The 15,788-nt window shown below is 34.5% G+C and overlaps 1 protein-coding gene across 1 annotated transcript; it reads right to left on the reverse strand.

Annotated features, from left to right (window-relative positions):
* Positions 1-13,903: 13,903 nt before the first annotated feature.
* On the reverse strand, positions 13,904-14,842 carry LOC122731143 (olfactory receptor 140-like). The gene has a single exon (XM_043971043.1). The coding sequence runs from the start codon at positions 14,840-14,842 to the stop codon at positions 13,904-13,906; it is 939 nt and encodes a 312-aa protein (XP_043826978.1).
* Between the last annotated feature and the right edge of the window lie 946 nt (positions 14,843-15,788).

Consider the following 15,788-nt stretch of genomic DNA (forward strand, 5'->3'; position numbering starts at 1 on the left):
AGGTGGAATTCAGCATGACAAAAAACAAAGAAACAAACAAAAAACCTCTTTATGAGATGAAATAGACTAGACAATAGCAATTTATCTTCAGACAGAAAACAGAGGAGTTGGTTCTAAAAAGAGCATTCTTGGGGCAGCTAGGTGGTGAAGTAGATGGAGCACTGGCCCTAGAGTCAGGAGGACTTCAGTTCAAATCCAGCCCCAAACATGACACTTACTAGCTGTGTGACTTTGGGCAAGTCACTTGACCCACTAAATAAACAAACAAATGAATGAATGAATAAATTAACAAAATAACAAACAAATCAATTTATCAACTGATTGATCAATAGACAGCTAAATAAATAAATAGGAATTTAAAAAGGACTTTTTTGTATCCCCAGTCTTGGCATAGTGCATGTCACAAAGTAAGAATTTAATAAATAGTAGTTATTGAGTCAGAGGGGAAGAGACAATGGTAATGCTCCTTCTCAGGGTGTGCCCAGCATGACATTCCTTCCTGTCTTCTTCCTTCCTTCCTTCCTTCCTTCCTTCCTTCCTTCCTTCCTTCCTTCCTTCCTTCCTTCCTTCCTTCCTTCCTTCCTTCCTTCCTTCCTTCCTTCCAGGCTATTTGCCTGCCTGTTTATCTACCTGTCTTCCTGTCTCACTCTCTCTTATGTTGACCACTCCTGAATATGGATGTGTGTGTTTATGCACACATATATGTGTGTGACAGAGAGAGACACACACAGAGAAAGGGAGTCAGAGACAGAGAGTGAGAGACAGAGAGGCAGAAAGAAACAGACAGAGCAAAATGTTGCCTAGTATTCTTGGATTTACTGCTATTTCCATGAATTATCTCATATTTCTGAGAAGAATGATTAAAACAGATAAGGAAGAAAAGCTGGGGCACAAACACAAGGGTAATCCATAAAACTAAATTATTTGAAAATTAATTTAAAAGGGCATTGACAAATAGAGGGATTATAATAGTCCTCTCTTAGGGAGTAACACTTCAGCTAATCCTTAAAACTGATTAGGGGTTGCAGTTATTAAAGAGTGGTGTGGTTTATAGGTAAGGAAGAAACTGGAAAACTCTATGTTTATGTTGGTGCATATGTGTTCACGTGCATATGTGTTATATTCATATAATTCGTTTCACCTATGTAGGAATGAATCTATATACCATACATGTTTGTATGGAGTATATACTTATGCATATACAAATGTATTTTTACAGTTCTCTCTTTTAAGCTCTAGTCCCACACATCATATTTTTCTAATGATATTTAGAGTTGGGTGTCCCATAGAAATCTCAAAATTAACATATTCAAAATATATTACATTAACATCTTATCTTTCCTTACTAGTATCGAAACTTTAAGGGTTTAACTCACCAACATTGAAGAAATTAAGATAATTGTTGATAGTTATTTTGCCTAATTATATACCCATAAATTTGACAATCTAAATGAAATGGATAAATATCTAAAAAAAATACCAAGATCAACAGAAGAAGAAATAAAATACTTAAATTACTTAATCTTAGAAAAATAAATTGAACAAGCCATAAATGAATTTCCTAAGAAAAAAATCTCCAAGACCAGATGCATTCACAAATGTAGTTTAACAAACATTTAAGTAAAAAAAAAATAATCCTAATACTATATAAATTGTTTGGGGGGGAAAAAGGAGTCCTACTTTTATAACAAAAAATATGGTGCTGATACCCAAAGCAGGAAGAGCCAAAACACAGAAAAAAATAATTATAGACCAATTTCCTTAATGAATATTGCAAAACTTAAAATACTAGCAAAGATATTACAGAAATATTTCACAAGGCTCATGTAATATGACCAGGTGGGTTTTATGGGGGACTGGATCAATATTAGGAAAATCATCAGCACAACTAAGCATAATAATAGCAAAACCAATAGAAATTGCATGACTATCTCAATAGATGCAGAAAAAGCCTTTGACAACATACACCACCCATTTCTATGTATTATCAACAACATCCAGCAGTAAAAGGTAGAAAGAGAAATCACGTTTAAAATAACTGTAGGCAACATAAAATACTTCAGTCTCCATGCCAAGGCAAATGCTGGAACTATATGAACACAAATGTAAAAGACTTCTCACACAAAAATGTCAGATCTAAACAATTGAAAAATATTCATTGTTCATGAGTAGATAGATCCAACATAATAAAAAATGGCATTCTTACCTAAATTAATCTATTTATTTAATGCCATACCAATTAAACTATCAAAATATTTTTGGATCTAGAACAATAATAACAAAATTCATCCTGAAGAATAAAAGCTCAAGGATATCAAGGGAATCAATGCAAAAAATGTGAAAGAAGGTGGTCTATCAGTACCAGATCTTAAACTATATTATAAAGTGATAATTATCAAAACAATCTGGTACTGACTAAGAAAGAGTGGTAGATCAATGGAATAAAATAGGTATGAATTGCCCTATTATAATCTAGTTTATGATAAACCTAAAGATCTGCGGTTTTGGAACAAAAAATCATTATTTGTCAAAAATACTGGGAAAACTGGAAAGTAGTATGACAGGAACTATGTTTACACAAACATCTCATACTGTATATTAAAATAAGTTCAATATGGGTACAAGATTTACACATAACTGGTGATACCATAAGCAACTTAAGAGAACATTGACTAGTTTACCTGTCAGATTTATGGATAAGGAAAAATTTAAGACCAGAGAATATTAAGAGAGCATTACTAAATGTAAAATATATAATATAATTATATAAAATTTAAACAATCTTTTGCACAAACAATACCAATGAAACCAAAATTCTATGGAAGGTAGAAAACTGGGAATATTTGCAACAAGTATCACTGATAAAGGCCTCATGCCTCAAATATTTAGAGAACTGAAACAATTTTATAAAAAAATACAATTCATTCCCCAGTTGATAAATGTTCAAAGGATATGAAAAAGTGGTTTTAAAGCAAAGAAATAAAAGCTATTTATAATCAAATATAAAAGCTGTAAATCAATATTAATTAGAGTAGAACAACTCTGAGGTACTGTGGTACACCTATTAGAGTAGCTAATATGACAAAAAGAAAAAAAACTACATTGGATATTGGAGGGAATATGGGAATTCCTTGAGGCAAGTATAGATCAGTGATTAGTAGAAAAGCTAGATTTATATTATAAAATTAAGTCATTTAAGGCCATTTGAACCCTGAACTAAGTTCAGAGACAAAGAACAATGACAGAATCAAAAATAAATCATAGAGGATCCATTTTAATCTTCTCAACCCCTATGTTGTTTTTTTTTTTTCTCTTAATTTTCTAAACTCTCTGTTGGGATTAATGATATTCTTCCAGTCCCCAGTTTCACAATGTCAGAGTAATTCTTAAGTAAACACTCATCTTCATTCTCCCCATCCATTTTATCAGTTGAATCTCCATATCATCTTTTAAATTTATTACTTTGTCACCATTTAATAGCTACCATCCTAGTTTGCCCTCAGGCAAAGAAAATAAACCAACAACAACAACAACAACAAAAGCAAAAAGCATCTTTTGATTTTAATATCAATATAACTTCCCATTTGATCTCTGATCTCCCAAGTCTGGTTTCTCCTTGATGCAAGCTATCCTCCTTTACACAATTACTCACTCAACTCGTGTTCCCAAAGCACAGATCATAGTGTCATTTCATATCATGCCCTAACTCAAGAAACTAATGGATTCCTCTTGATACTAATATATATTTATAATACAAACCTCACTATTTAGCTCTTTCTAGGTATTACTTCCCATTATAGGCTATAAAATCCATCCATACTAGCCAGTTTACTCTTCTTCCCCGCCACACCCCCAGAGTAATGAGGGTTAAGTGACTTGCCCTGGGTCAGTCAGCTAGTAACTGTCAAGTAGTATCTGAGGCCAGATTTGAACTCAGGTCCTCCTGAATCCAGGACTGGTACTTTATCCACTGCACTACCTAGCTGCCCTCAGTTTGTTAAGGTTATTCCATTTCTAGCTTCTGTACTTTTGTGTAGGCTCTTCCTCATGCTTAAAATGCATTTCTTCTTAACTCCCTCTCTTATAATCATTAATTTCCTCTAAGTCAGCTCAGTTATAGTCCCTACAAGAAACCTATCCAGGTCCACACAGTCACTAGTTTTACTTTTTAATTATTTGATATATGCTTTAATTATTTGATATATTATTTTAATTATGGGTGTATTTTTATACCTCAGATTTTCTTGCTTATCTCTTTCAATTATTATCCCCCAAAATGAAGGAGATGGTTGTTCTCTTGCCTCAGTAAATAAACTGTACATTTAGGCGCAAAAACAAATGATGAGAGAGAGAGAAAGAGAGAAAAAAATACATTTGCTGATTTCATTTTCACCCTAATTCCCAATGCTGTATTACATGATAAAACTTTTAGGGTTAAAGACTAGTTCATATGTGCCTCTGCAGAAACATTTTCTAAGAGAATATCTCACACTTAAATGTTCAATAAATTATTGATTGATAAATTAACAAATCTTTACAAGGTTGTGTGTTATAGAAGATGGAATGTTAGGGTTTCGGTCAAGAAGCCCTAAGTTAACATTGCAATAGTATTTTAAAATTAAAAAAAAAAGCTATCTTCAAAATGCTTCAAAAATACATGAAAGTTTTTTATTAAAATTTTTAAAAATCGCTTCACTCCCATTCCCTTGTAATTCTTTAGAATTACCTTCTTAGAAGTAGCATTCTTTCTAAGCTCTGATTTTTATCAGAACTCCTTAAAATTAAAATATTTAAAAAAATATATCAGGAGGAGCAGCTAGGTGGCACAGTGGATAAAGCACGGAGCTTGGATTCAGGAGGACCTGAGTTCAAATCCGGCCTTAGACACTTAACACTTACTAGCTGTGTGACCCTGGGCAAGTCACTTAACCCTAACTGCCTCACCAAAATATATATACATATATCAGGAAAGTGTTCATTACAATATTTGGGGTACCTGTCAATGCCATGATTACCTGTTACCACAGGCATTCAGTTCTCTCTGCACTCAAAAGGTCTGCATCAAGTTCAAAGCTATTGCACAGGATTAAAATCATGTTCATTCTAAATTACAAGTGGTATTCCTTTGCATTTCTCTGTGATTGCAGACTGCCAAAAAGGATGCATCCACTCTCTGGGGTACATAGTTTATCAATCTGGATACTACTGTCTTTCCAACTTTATCCTGCACTAAGAGACAACTCTGATTTTCCTTAGCTATATGACCTTGAACAAATTTCATCTCTCTAAGCTTCAGTTCTTTATCTGAGGGTGGGGGGATGGACGGTTCTCCCTCTGTTATAGGTTTAATGACAAACTTACCTTCAGTAGGAATTGATGGAACTGGTATTTCTCCATTTGAAGAGAGATTTGAAGTAGATGCTATAAAAACATAAAGACATAGTGTAGAAACCTACCACAGAGTTGCAGAAGATTTCAATTATCCTTTATTCCAGCTAATTATCACAATAAAAATCAGGAGTAGGAGAAATAATTGGCACACTATCCACCTGAGTTTATAGTTAACTACAGTTTAGATTTACAAGTAACCTATTTTCTGAAAGATATGTAGTTAAAATAATGTTCACCATGTGGTGAACCTGGGAATGACTAACACATGCAGTAATATCTATTGACAGCAATAACAGCAAATAATGTTGCATCATTAAAATGTGATCCCTCTGTGGTTAGATCTCTACTGACTACTCATTTAATCAGCATGCCAATGAGTTCATCGTTTCAGTGAGGAAGGGGAAGATCATCACATAGGTTAGGTTGAAATTAAGGGTGAAAAAAGAAAAAAAATCACATTTGTTGCTTAATGCTTTTGTATATTACAGAAGTTGAAAAGTGAGTAAAATATGGTAGCACCCATTAGGCAATAATAGATTCATGTTACCCTTAATGATGTTGGATTGTTATCTTGCAGAATTACCATAGGCAGAGTAGATTCATGTGAAGATCCATCCTTCATACCCCCTCCACATCTCCCCTATAAAATATGATCATTAATTACAAGTCAATTCACGGGGCAGCTAGGTGGCACAGTGGATAGAGCACTGGCCCTGGAGTCAGGAGTACCTGAGTTCAAATCCAGCCTCAGACACTTAACACACACTTACTAGCTGTGTGACCCTGGGCAAGTCACTTAACCCCAATTGCCTCACTAAAAAATAATTTAAAAAAAAGTCAATTCACAACCAAGAGGTCAAAACTAATTAAGTCCATTAGGATGATAACAAAGTTCCCTTTGGTTATTAACTTCCTAACCCTTTGAGTTGGAGTCAGGAAGATCTAAATTCAAAATCTGATTTAGAAACTTACTAGCCTTTTGTTCCTAGTCAAGTATTTTAATTTATTTTAGCCTCAGTTTCCTTATCTGAACCATAATTATTTCAGAAGATTAAAAATTACAAATCAACCAAAAGGAAATTGAGAGGTACAATACAATGAATACCACTGGCCTGCAGCAAATTACCAAAAAATACATGCATTAAAGGAAAGCCATTAAAATCGATCAACACCATATAGGACTGGAAAGGAGAGTGTGCTAGTTATGAATCAACTGAATGTTATAACAACTTTTTTCAAAATATTAAAATGACACAACCTCTAAAATGTTTGTGAAATCTTCAATAAAGTGTTTCTGGGAGGACATAGACAGTAATTTCATGGACACAGATAACATACTTATCAAATTTCGACATGTCCCAAAACAAGAAGTGACAGCAAATATATAGAATGACACTAAAAAAGAAGTGAAGCTTCACTGCCATGAGAATCCTAATGAAATGGAATTTAAGAGGGAATAAGTCAATCAAAAAATATTTAGTGAATATTTGGTTCATGCCAGATATTATGCAAAGCAAAAGAAATACAAAGATGAAAGTAAAATAGTCTCTCTTCTCAAGGACTTTATCTTTTAAGGTATAGACTTAATGCATAATCTTTTAATATCTATATATGAATATCTACACATACACACATATATACAAATATATCTTGATATAGTGTTATCTATATGTCTATATCTTGATATATATATACGCAGATGAACAGTAGAAGGCAGTAGAGGGCAGTAGTGGGTAACTTTTTTGGAAAAACTAGAATCTGGGAAGACTAGGGTAGGTCTCATGCAGAATATAACTTTGAGCTGGGTTTTGATGGAAATCAAAGTTTTCAAGAGATAAAATCAGGGAGGAAATACAACATAGGTACTTGGGATAGTGAGTGCAGAAGGTGAAGAAATGGGATATGGTGTATTCTGTGTTAGGCACAGAAGGAAGGTCATTTTGATTAGATTGTAGAGTTTGCAGAGACAAATAATAATGAGTTTTTCTGGAAATATAGGTGAGCTTCATTATAAAGATTTAAATGTCGAATCTGCCAATCAAAGAACAAATATTTAAGTGACTGCTATATCTGTGATACTGTGCAAGCTATGGAGGATATACAAATGAATGAATAAATGAATGAATGAATGAATAAACAAATGAACCATTTATTTAATTATTCCTAAATGCCATGTTGCTCTATGCATAGTTAGAAAAGTAAGGCATTCTCTGTTTCAAAGAGTTCACATTACAAGAGAAGAGAAACTATGAGAAAGTTCAGCTGCAAGGCAGGTAGAAATGCTCTATGATCCTTAAAATGTAGCAGTAAAGCACATTATAATATATTTTTCATGTCATTTTCACTGATACAATCACATGCATTGATTCATTTGAGAGTGTCAAGGACTTTGGTGGGTAGAATCTAATTTTCCTTCATTAACTGTAGCAACTGAGGAGAAAGAGGCTGAAATAGTTGCATGAGCATCTGCCATGTTGCATTTCCACAGGGCTTCTTTCTTAGACTTAAGGCTGCAGGGACAAGCCTGGAAGCATGACTGATGGTCATGGAGTTTGAGAAGAAGGAATTATTCTTTTGCTTTCCCCATTACTATCTTTGTCAGGTGATTGAGGTAGCAGTAGTGGTGAAAAGGGTGATCTCTGTCTCCACAGTGAAGGGACAACTCATTATATAGCCTGCTGCTCTTCCCAATTCTCTTGGAGTCAGGCTCTTGAGCTATCTCCATTAATATCTGACAAGAAGCAGTAAATGAGGTGATGGTGGTTCTTTTAATTATTTTTCACATGACTTCTGACATGGAGCTTAAGATAAAATCAGAAGAAATTTCTCCTGTGAGAAGCAAAACCAAAGATGACCAGATAACAGGACAGACATATTGAAGAATCAAGAAACTATTACAGTTTAGATTGACCAACTAGATATCAGGACAGACACACTAAGGAAGTAAGGAGAGAGAAAATTCTACAGGAGGAAAGTCAATTAGGTGTGGCTACTCCCTGACCAGAAGCTAGAAGACAGAGATAACCACACAGGTCAAGAGCATAATTTCCAAAAATCCCCCTCAACCCTCAGGAATATGACAAGCACCCAAGCTTTTCCCAGCTTTCCAGTTTTCAAGAGGATACCCAATCTTTCCTCTATAAGAGCTTATGCCTTTCTTCTGTTCAGGGAGGAGAATGTTTTTAAGTTCTCCTCCACTTGAGGCAAAATCTTTGACTTTCCTCGAGGTAGCCTTCTTTAGTGCCAAATAAAAGACCACTTAAATTCTAATTGGACTCTGTTGGAGAGTGTAATTCTTTACAGAGGAATACCTAAGGACCTGTACCAAATTTCCCCATGACAACTTCCTTCCTTCTTTCAATTAATGGTCCTTGTTTTTCAGCTAGGCTTGTTTACCAGACCAGTGAGTGGCAATTGATAAAAACAATTGAAACAATTACTACTCATAGATAGCTTACAAGAAGTGCTTGTAACCATGTACATAGTGTAAATTTAAAGTGATTATATACACAGATACACAAATTAGTTTTATACAAAATAATTTTTCAGGGAAGGTGTTAGCAATCAAGGGAGTTTAAGAAGGAAAGAGTCCATTTCAGAAATTTAGATTAGTCCATCCAATATAAGTACAGAAATGGGAGAAAAAGTTTCTTTGTGTGATGAATGGAGTGAGGGCCTGTTTTGGCTTTGCCACAAAGTATGATGCTTGTGTGTGTGTGTGTGTGTGTGTGTGTGTGTTTATATCTAAGTGTGTGAGTGGGGAATGTCTCATAAAGCTATACCAACATATTAGAGCCATGTTGTGTAAAGAATATAATGTGTTTTACCTACATAAACATAAAACTACAAATTACATAGGTGTATGTGTATATATATATACATATATATATACATATACATTTACATATAGACACATATAGACATACCATAGATACATAGATAAATATACATATACATGCATGTGTGTTTATATGGAGAGAACAGCTTATGGTTGGTTGTAACGCACTCCATTCAAAAGAATATTACATATTAGAAAATGAAAGGTAAAGGGAGAATATTATATTGTATCTTAGATGCAACAAAAAAATCACTGTTAATTTTCCATGGGGGATAACACTGTTCTGCAAATAAGAAAAAAATAATTACTTTGATAGCAACGTATAAGAAAAGTAGAGGGTTTTTTCTTTTCTTTTTTTCTGTTTTTTTTTTGTTTTGATGTAAGGAGGAAGACTGTGATAATTTTGGGGAGAGTTGACCTGAGCAAGATGGTTAATGTAAGTGAAGAGAAAGGGTCATACTGCTCTAATTGATAAAGATGATCAAAAATATATTTATATTGGTGGGCCTGTGAATTGAATGAACCAGTCTGGAAAACAATTTAGAATTATACACAAACACATTTTAGTAAATAATGCATATAATTGCTATCCCACTTCTAGGCCAATAACCAAAAGAGATAAAAGAAAAAGGGAAAATGTCTATGTGCACAAAAATACATATAGCAGATATTTGCATGCTAATTATTTTGTTGAGAAAAAATGAAATTAAGATGCTGCTCATCAACTGGGGAATAGCATAACAAATTGTCATATATAAATGTAATAGGATAGTATTTTATCATAAGAAATTAGGAAATTGGGGGCAGCTAGGTGGTACAGTGGATAAAGCACTAGCCCTGGAATAAGGAGGACCTCAGACACTTGACACTTACTAGCTGTGTGACCCTGGGCAAGTCACTTAACCCTTATTGCCCCACCAAAAAAAAAGAAAAGAAAAGGAAAGGAAAGGAAAGGAAAAGAAAAAGAAAAAAAGAAATGAGGAAATAAATGCTTTTATATTGACAAGAAAAGACTTTTACAAATCAAAGCAGAGTGAAACCAGCAGAACAAGAAGGATATTTTTTCTATATCATGTATATTATAAAAATAAATATTTTTGAAAAATTCATAAACTTATGAATGAGTGAAATCAAGAGAATTAATATAATAAAAATATAGAAATAACTGAAATTTACAAGAACTCTGATCAATGTATGGATGGATAGATAGAAGATAGAGAAAAACAAATGTGGATGATATAGATATATGTGAGTCATCTATCTAGAGATAATATTTAAACTCATGGGAACTGATGAAGTTACCAAGAGACAATGGAGACCAAAAAGAAAAGAGGGCAGGGCATAGAACTGTAGGGAATATTCATTGGCAAACTGGGATTCTATTTGATCTTAGAAATAACAGGGAATATTTGAAATTTATTGAGTAGAGGAATGTCATTGTCAAATGTAAACTTTAAGAAAAATAGTTTTATAGTTAAGGAGACAATAAGAGGTGATTGCTTTAATGTTATAAATGTAAAGTCTTTCACTTGTGATTAAGATACCATTTCCAAATACAGAAAATGGGAGGGTTAGTTAGACAGTAGTTTTGACCCCAAATTTTTTTTCTGGATTTAACTGGACCACAAACTCATTATGAATAATTATTTGGCAGTATCAAAAGATAAAATGATCTTAGGCTTCTTTCTAGGCATTGTTGTTGAAAATGGAAAAGTGATAGTAATACCATACACTACCCTTGTGACAAAATATCTGGATTTTTGTATTCAGCTTAGAACCTATATTTTGGCTGGTACTGGCAATCTACAAAACTTGGAAAGGAGGGCAATTTTCAGTGGCAAAGATCTCAGGATCATTTCACAGGAGGATTGGTTGTAGGAATTGGTAAAATTTGGTCTTTACAATAGAAGCCTTCAGGAATACAACATAGCAACTAGGAATTATTTGAAATGAAATTGGAATGAAAGAGGATATACACTTACTGTATTTACCTTTAGAAGATAGAACTAGGCAAAATAGGAGGGATCCCATAAAGGCAAATCTGTGTTTGGTGTAAACCAATCAAGCAAGCAAAGAAAGAAACAAAAAAGTAACTTTAAAAGAGCTAACTTCACAGTGAGGACCAAATGATGTAAAATTTCTCAAGCACTTATCACATAATAAGGATTTAATCAATTCCTATTTCTTTAATTTCTAGAATGTGAAACCTTTTCATCTCTACCAAGAGTGATTGCTTTAATACTTTTTTCAAGTAATATGTTTATAAAAGTGCCCCCTCCACTTTTACACTATCAGACAAAAATTCATCTGTTGGTTAGTTTTGCTTAGTTATTTCCAGCACTACCACCACCCCTACCATTTTTATAGTTATCATTAAGCTGTAGAAGTGGCTAGAAACTGTCCTTGATGTCCAGAAGACTTAGATCCTGTGTTGTTGTTGATTTTCATCCATCCTCTGACAGATACTTGCTGTTTGTTATTGAGTGGGTCACTTAACTTGTATTCTAGGTAATTCTATAAGACTATAAATTATAGATGAGGCTCTTAGGAAAGACTCACATTTGCATTATCTTTGACTCAGTCTCTGTATCTGTGTCTGTGTCTCTGTCTCTATGTCTCAATGTCTGTGAGTCTCTCTCTGTTTCTGTTTCAATTTCCAATGCTGTTTCTGTATGTCTCTTTCTCTCCATCTGTAATTCTCTGTCTGTCCTTCCTTTCCTATCCATGAATATATTTATTGTGAGGGATGACATTCTAGGTTGAAGAGAGATATCATGTTATTAGTATTCAGTAAATTAACTGATTCAGGAAGAAAAGATAGTTATGTATAATTGTGTGAGTGTGTATATGCCTACATATGCACAAAACTAGTATTTCAAATTAGGAATTTTAATAACTTTTGTCTTCTACTTAAATGAATAATTCTTGAACTAATCTGGGCATAAAATCATTCATTCAATGAAAATAAATTTATTAAATATCTGTGTGCGAAGTAACAATGCTAAGGAATAGAGAATATCTAAGACTTACATTAAAAACAGTATCTGCGGGGCAGCTAGGTGGTGCAGTGGATAGAGCACTGGCCCTGGATTCAGGAGGACCTGAGTTCAAATCCAGCCTCAGACACTTAACACATACTAGCTGTGTGACCCTAGGCAAGTCACAACCCCAATTGCCTCAGCAAACAAAGAAACAAAACAAAACAAAACAAAAAACAAAACAAAACAAAAAACCAGTATCTGCATTCACTCACTTTAGATTCTCAGGTAAAGCTATATTCCTGTTGTATCATAATGTAAGAATGGTAACTTAGTGACTGGTCCAAAACTTTAATTTTGCATTTGAGAAAACTGAAACCCAAAGAGAAGAAAGTGATTTGTCTAAATTCACAGAGGTAGTAAGACACAGAATCAAGATTTCAACATAGGATCCTCAGTTTCCCATCTTTTTCTTTTTGAAATTCAGCACTCCACCTAGTTTATACCATAATGGATTTGCGTTAATTGTGGAAATAGCCCTTTCCCAAATGATTGATGATGAATTTCAGAAAGGTTTGATGTTCTCAAAAAAAAATGCTGAATGACAGGGACAAACACTGGAAGCCTATATTTTTTCAAGTTTTTTTTTTTTTATTTGGTGATTTTAACAAAGCTATTATTTAAATTTACTGGAAGTCATGAAACTATTTGAAGAAACCAGGATCCACTTGGTTTGGTTGAAATTATTTTATTTGTTCTTTGGGGAAAAAAAGATTTATGGGTGGTTTATGTACCTTCCCTTTTATCTCTGTTGAAAGCTTTATGGTTACTAGAAATGAATGAGCATATTACCTCACTATACCCCACTACACCATGCAACGACTCCTTCCTCTTTTCTACTAGTCTGCCAACGCACAATAAGAACTCACATTAAATAGTTTATGGATAGTTATAAAGCTCTCCCTTCAAAGTAATACTAAATAGAAGAGATTGAAAGTATTTATAAGATCATTTAGTCCAACATAGAGACGTAAATATTTACACAAGGTCACAGGGGTAACAAATTACAGGGATGAGATTGGAACTCAGGTTCTGTAAGAAGAACACTAGTGGTCTCTCTACTTACACCATGTTGCTTCTCAAATAGCATCAACACCATCCTCAAGTTTACCCAGGGTTAAGGCAGTTCCATTTTTACTTCTTCTTCTGAAATAGTCAGTAGTCATCAAGCATTTTGAAAGTGCTTACTAGGTGCCAGGCCATATCAAAGGACAAGATGAGGAAAGAAAGATATAGAGATGCACAGTGATTTGCCAAAGTCATAGTGCTAGTGCATGCCCCTTCCTAACTCTATGCTTTTGAGTTAGTAACATCATTCTAGGTCTCAGTTTTCTTATCTGTGAAATAAGGGAACTGGCCATAAAGGATCCTTTAAATAACTTTCACCGTTAATATTTTATAATTCTTTTTGATTTACCTAACAATCAATTAGATACTTGATAAAAGGGTACTATCATTTTAGAATGCCACAGGTTCACACCCCACTCCACAACCCACATCTCTATATATCCAAAACCTTGAGTCTGTGCAATCAACTTTGTATTGGATAATCTCCCTGAAATGACTATTTCTTATGTGTTATAAACACAGAGTATTATCCGTCTCTCTCCATGAAAATACAAACATCCCCTTTGAATCACTGGGAAGTGGAAATGATTCCTTTTTTAAGCAAATTCCTCATGGCATTTTTCACTTCTGTGTTCCTCACTGTGTAGATTATAGGATTTAACATGGGAGTAAGAATAGCAAAAAATACAGTGACTAACTTGTCAATAGGATAAGTACATACAGGTCGTGTGTATGTGAAGATACAAGGCACAAAGAACAGGACAACCACAAGGAAATGGGAACCACAGGTAGAGAGGGCTTTGCGCCGCCCCTCTGAGCTCTGTGTCTTTAGGGAGCGCAAGATGACAACATAGGAGATGAGCAGCATGGAAAAAATTAGCATGCACATGACTCCACTATTAGCAGCAACAATCATTCCCAGCATGTAAGTATCCGTGCAGGCGAGTTTCAGCAATGGAAACAGGTCACACATGAAGTGATCGATGACATTTGGACCACAGAAGGGTAGATGGACCATGAAGAGGATCTGAGCAATGGCATGCACTAAGCCCCCGACCCAGACAACTACTACCAATAGGCGACACACGCGAGGCCTCATAATAGTCATGTAGTGCAGGGGCTTGCATATGGCTACATAACGATCATAGGCCATGACAATGAGGAGGATGATCTCAGAACCCCCAAGGAAATGTTCAACAAACAGCTGAGTGAGACAACCATTGAAGGAGATAGTTCTCCTATGATAGAGCAAGTCAATAATCATCTTGGGAGTGGTGACTGAAGTATAGCAGGCATCAATAAAGGACAGGTAAGTGAGGAAAAAGTACATGGGAGCTGAAAGGGTAGGGCTTAGGGCAATAGTGATTGCAATGAACAGGTTGGCAAAGGCAGTGAAGAGGAAGATGAATAAAAACACAACAAAGAATATTTTCTGCAGCCGTGGATTTTGTGTAAGTCCCAGGAGAATAAATTCTGTCACATTGTTTGGAGAGTCAATATGTTCCATTCAGGGAGGGAACACTGCAGTGAAAGCCAGTCTACCTACAAAAAAGGGGAACAAACACCTAATTAATAAAGTCTGTGCTACAGCCTGATTTTCCAAGGCACAGAGATCATGGGATCATGATTTTAGACCTATAAATGAGGACATTGGGCCCCAAAGAACTTAAGCATCTTAACCTAGATCATACAAATTAGTAACACATAGAGCTGGAATTTGAACTTTGCACCTCATTGTCAAATCATCACTCTTTCCACTGCACTGTATTAGTCTACAAATCCTTGAATAGGAAGAAATTTTTTATTCTTCCTTTTTATTTACCAATCTTCTACTCCCACCCCCTACCATCCCTGCCTTCATACCATAGCAATCCACAATTATGCACCTATTTTTTCACAATGGATATTACACTGGGCTTGGTTGATTATAGGTGTTGTTTCTGCTGTTACCTAGAATTGAAAGCTTGGGGAAATAGATTAATCTCTCTCAGCCTCAGTTTCCTCATCTGCTAAACAAAGATTTTTGGTTTACTGTATCTCATGCTTAATATTATATGAGTTTAAGATTGAACTCATACAATAAAGGATTCAGAAATTGCTGCCTATTTATTCCTTTCTTTTCTTGGCCTTTATGAGAATTCTGCACCCTAATCTCTGATCTAAAAGTAAGAAACTAGTCTACCAGCTAGACAGAATAGTGGATAGACTTGTAATCAGGAAGATCTAAGTTCCAATATGGCCTCAGACACTTATCAGGTATATTGGAAAGCCATTTAATATATCTCAACATAAGTTTCCTTATCTGTAAAGTTATAATAATAATAATAATAATAATAATAATAATAACAAAAATGATGATGATAATAGCAACATGTTAGAACAATATTAAAATAATAACAGGATAATGATAGCACCTATTTTATATTTGTATTGTGAATCAAACAAGATAAAGG

This window comes from Dromiciops gliroides, chromosome 6, assembly GCF_019393635.1.
Source record: "Dromiciops gliroides isolate mDroGli1 chromosome 6, mDroGli1.pri, whole genome shotgun sequence".
NCBI classification, from domain to species: Eukaryota; Metazoa; Chordata; class Mammalia; order Microbiotheria; family Microbiotheriidae; genus Dromiciops; species Dromiciops gliroides.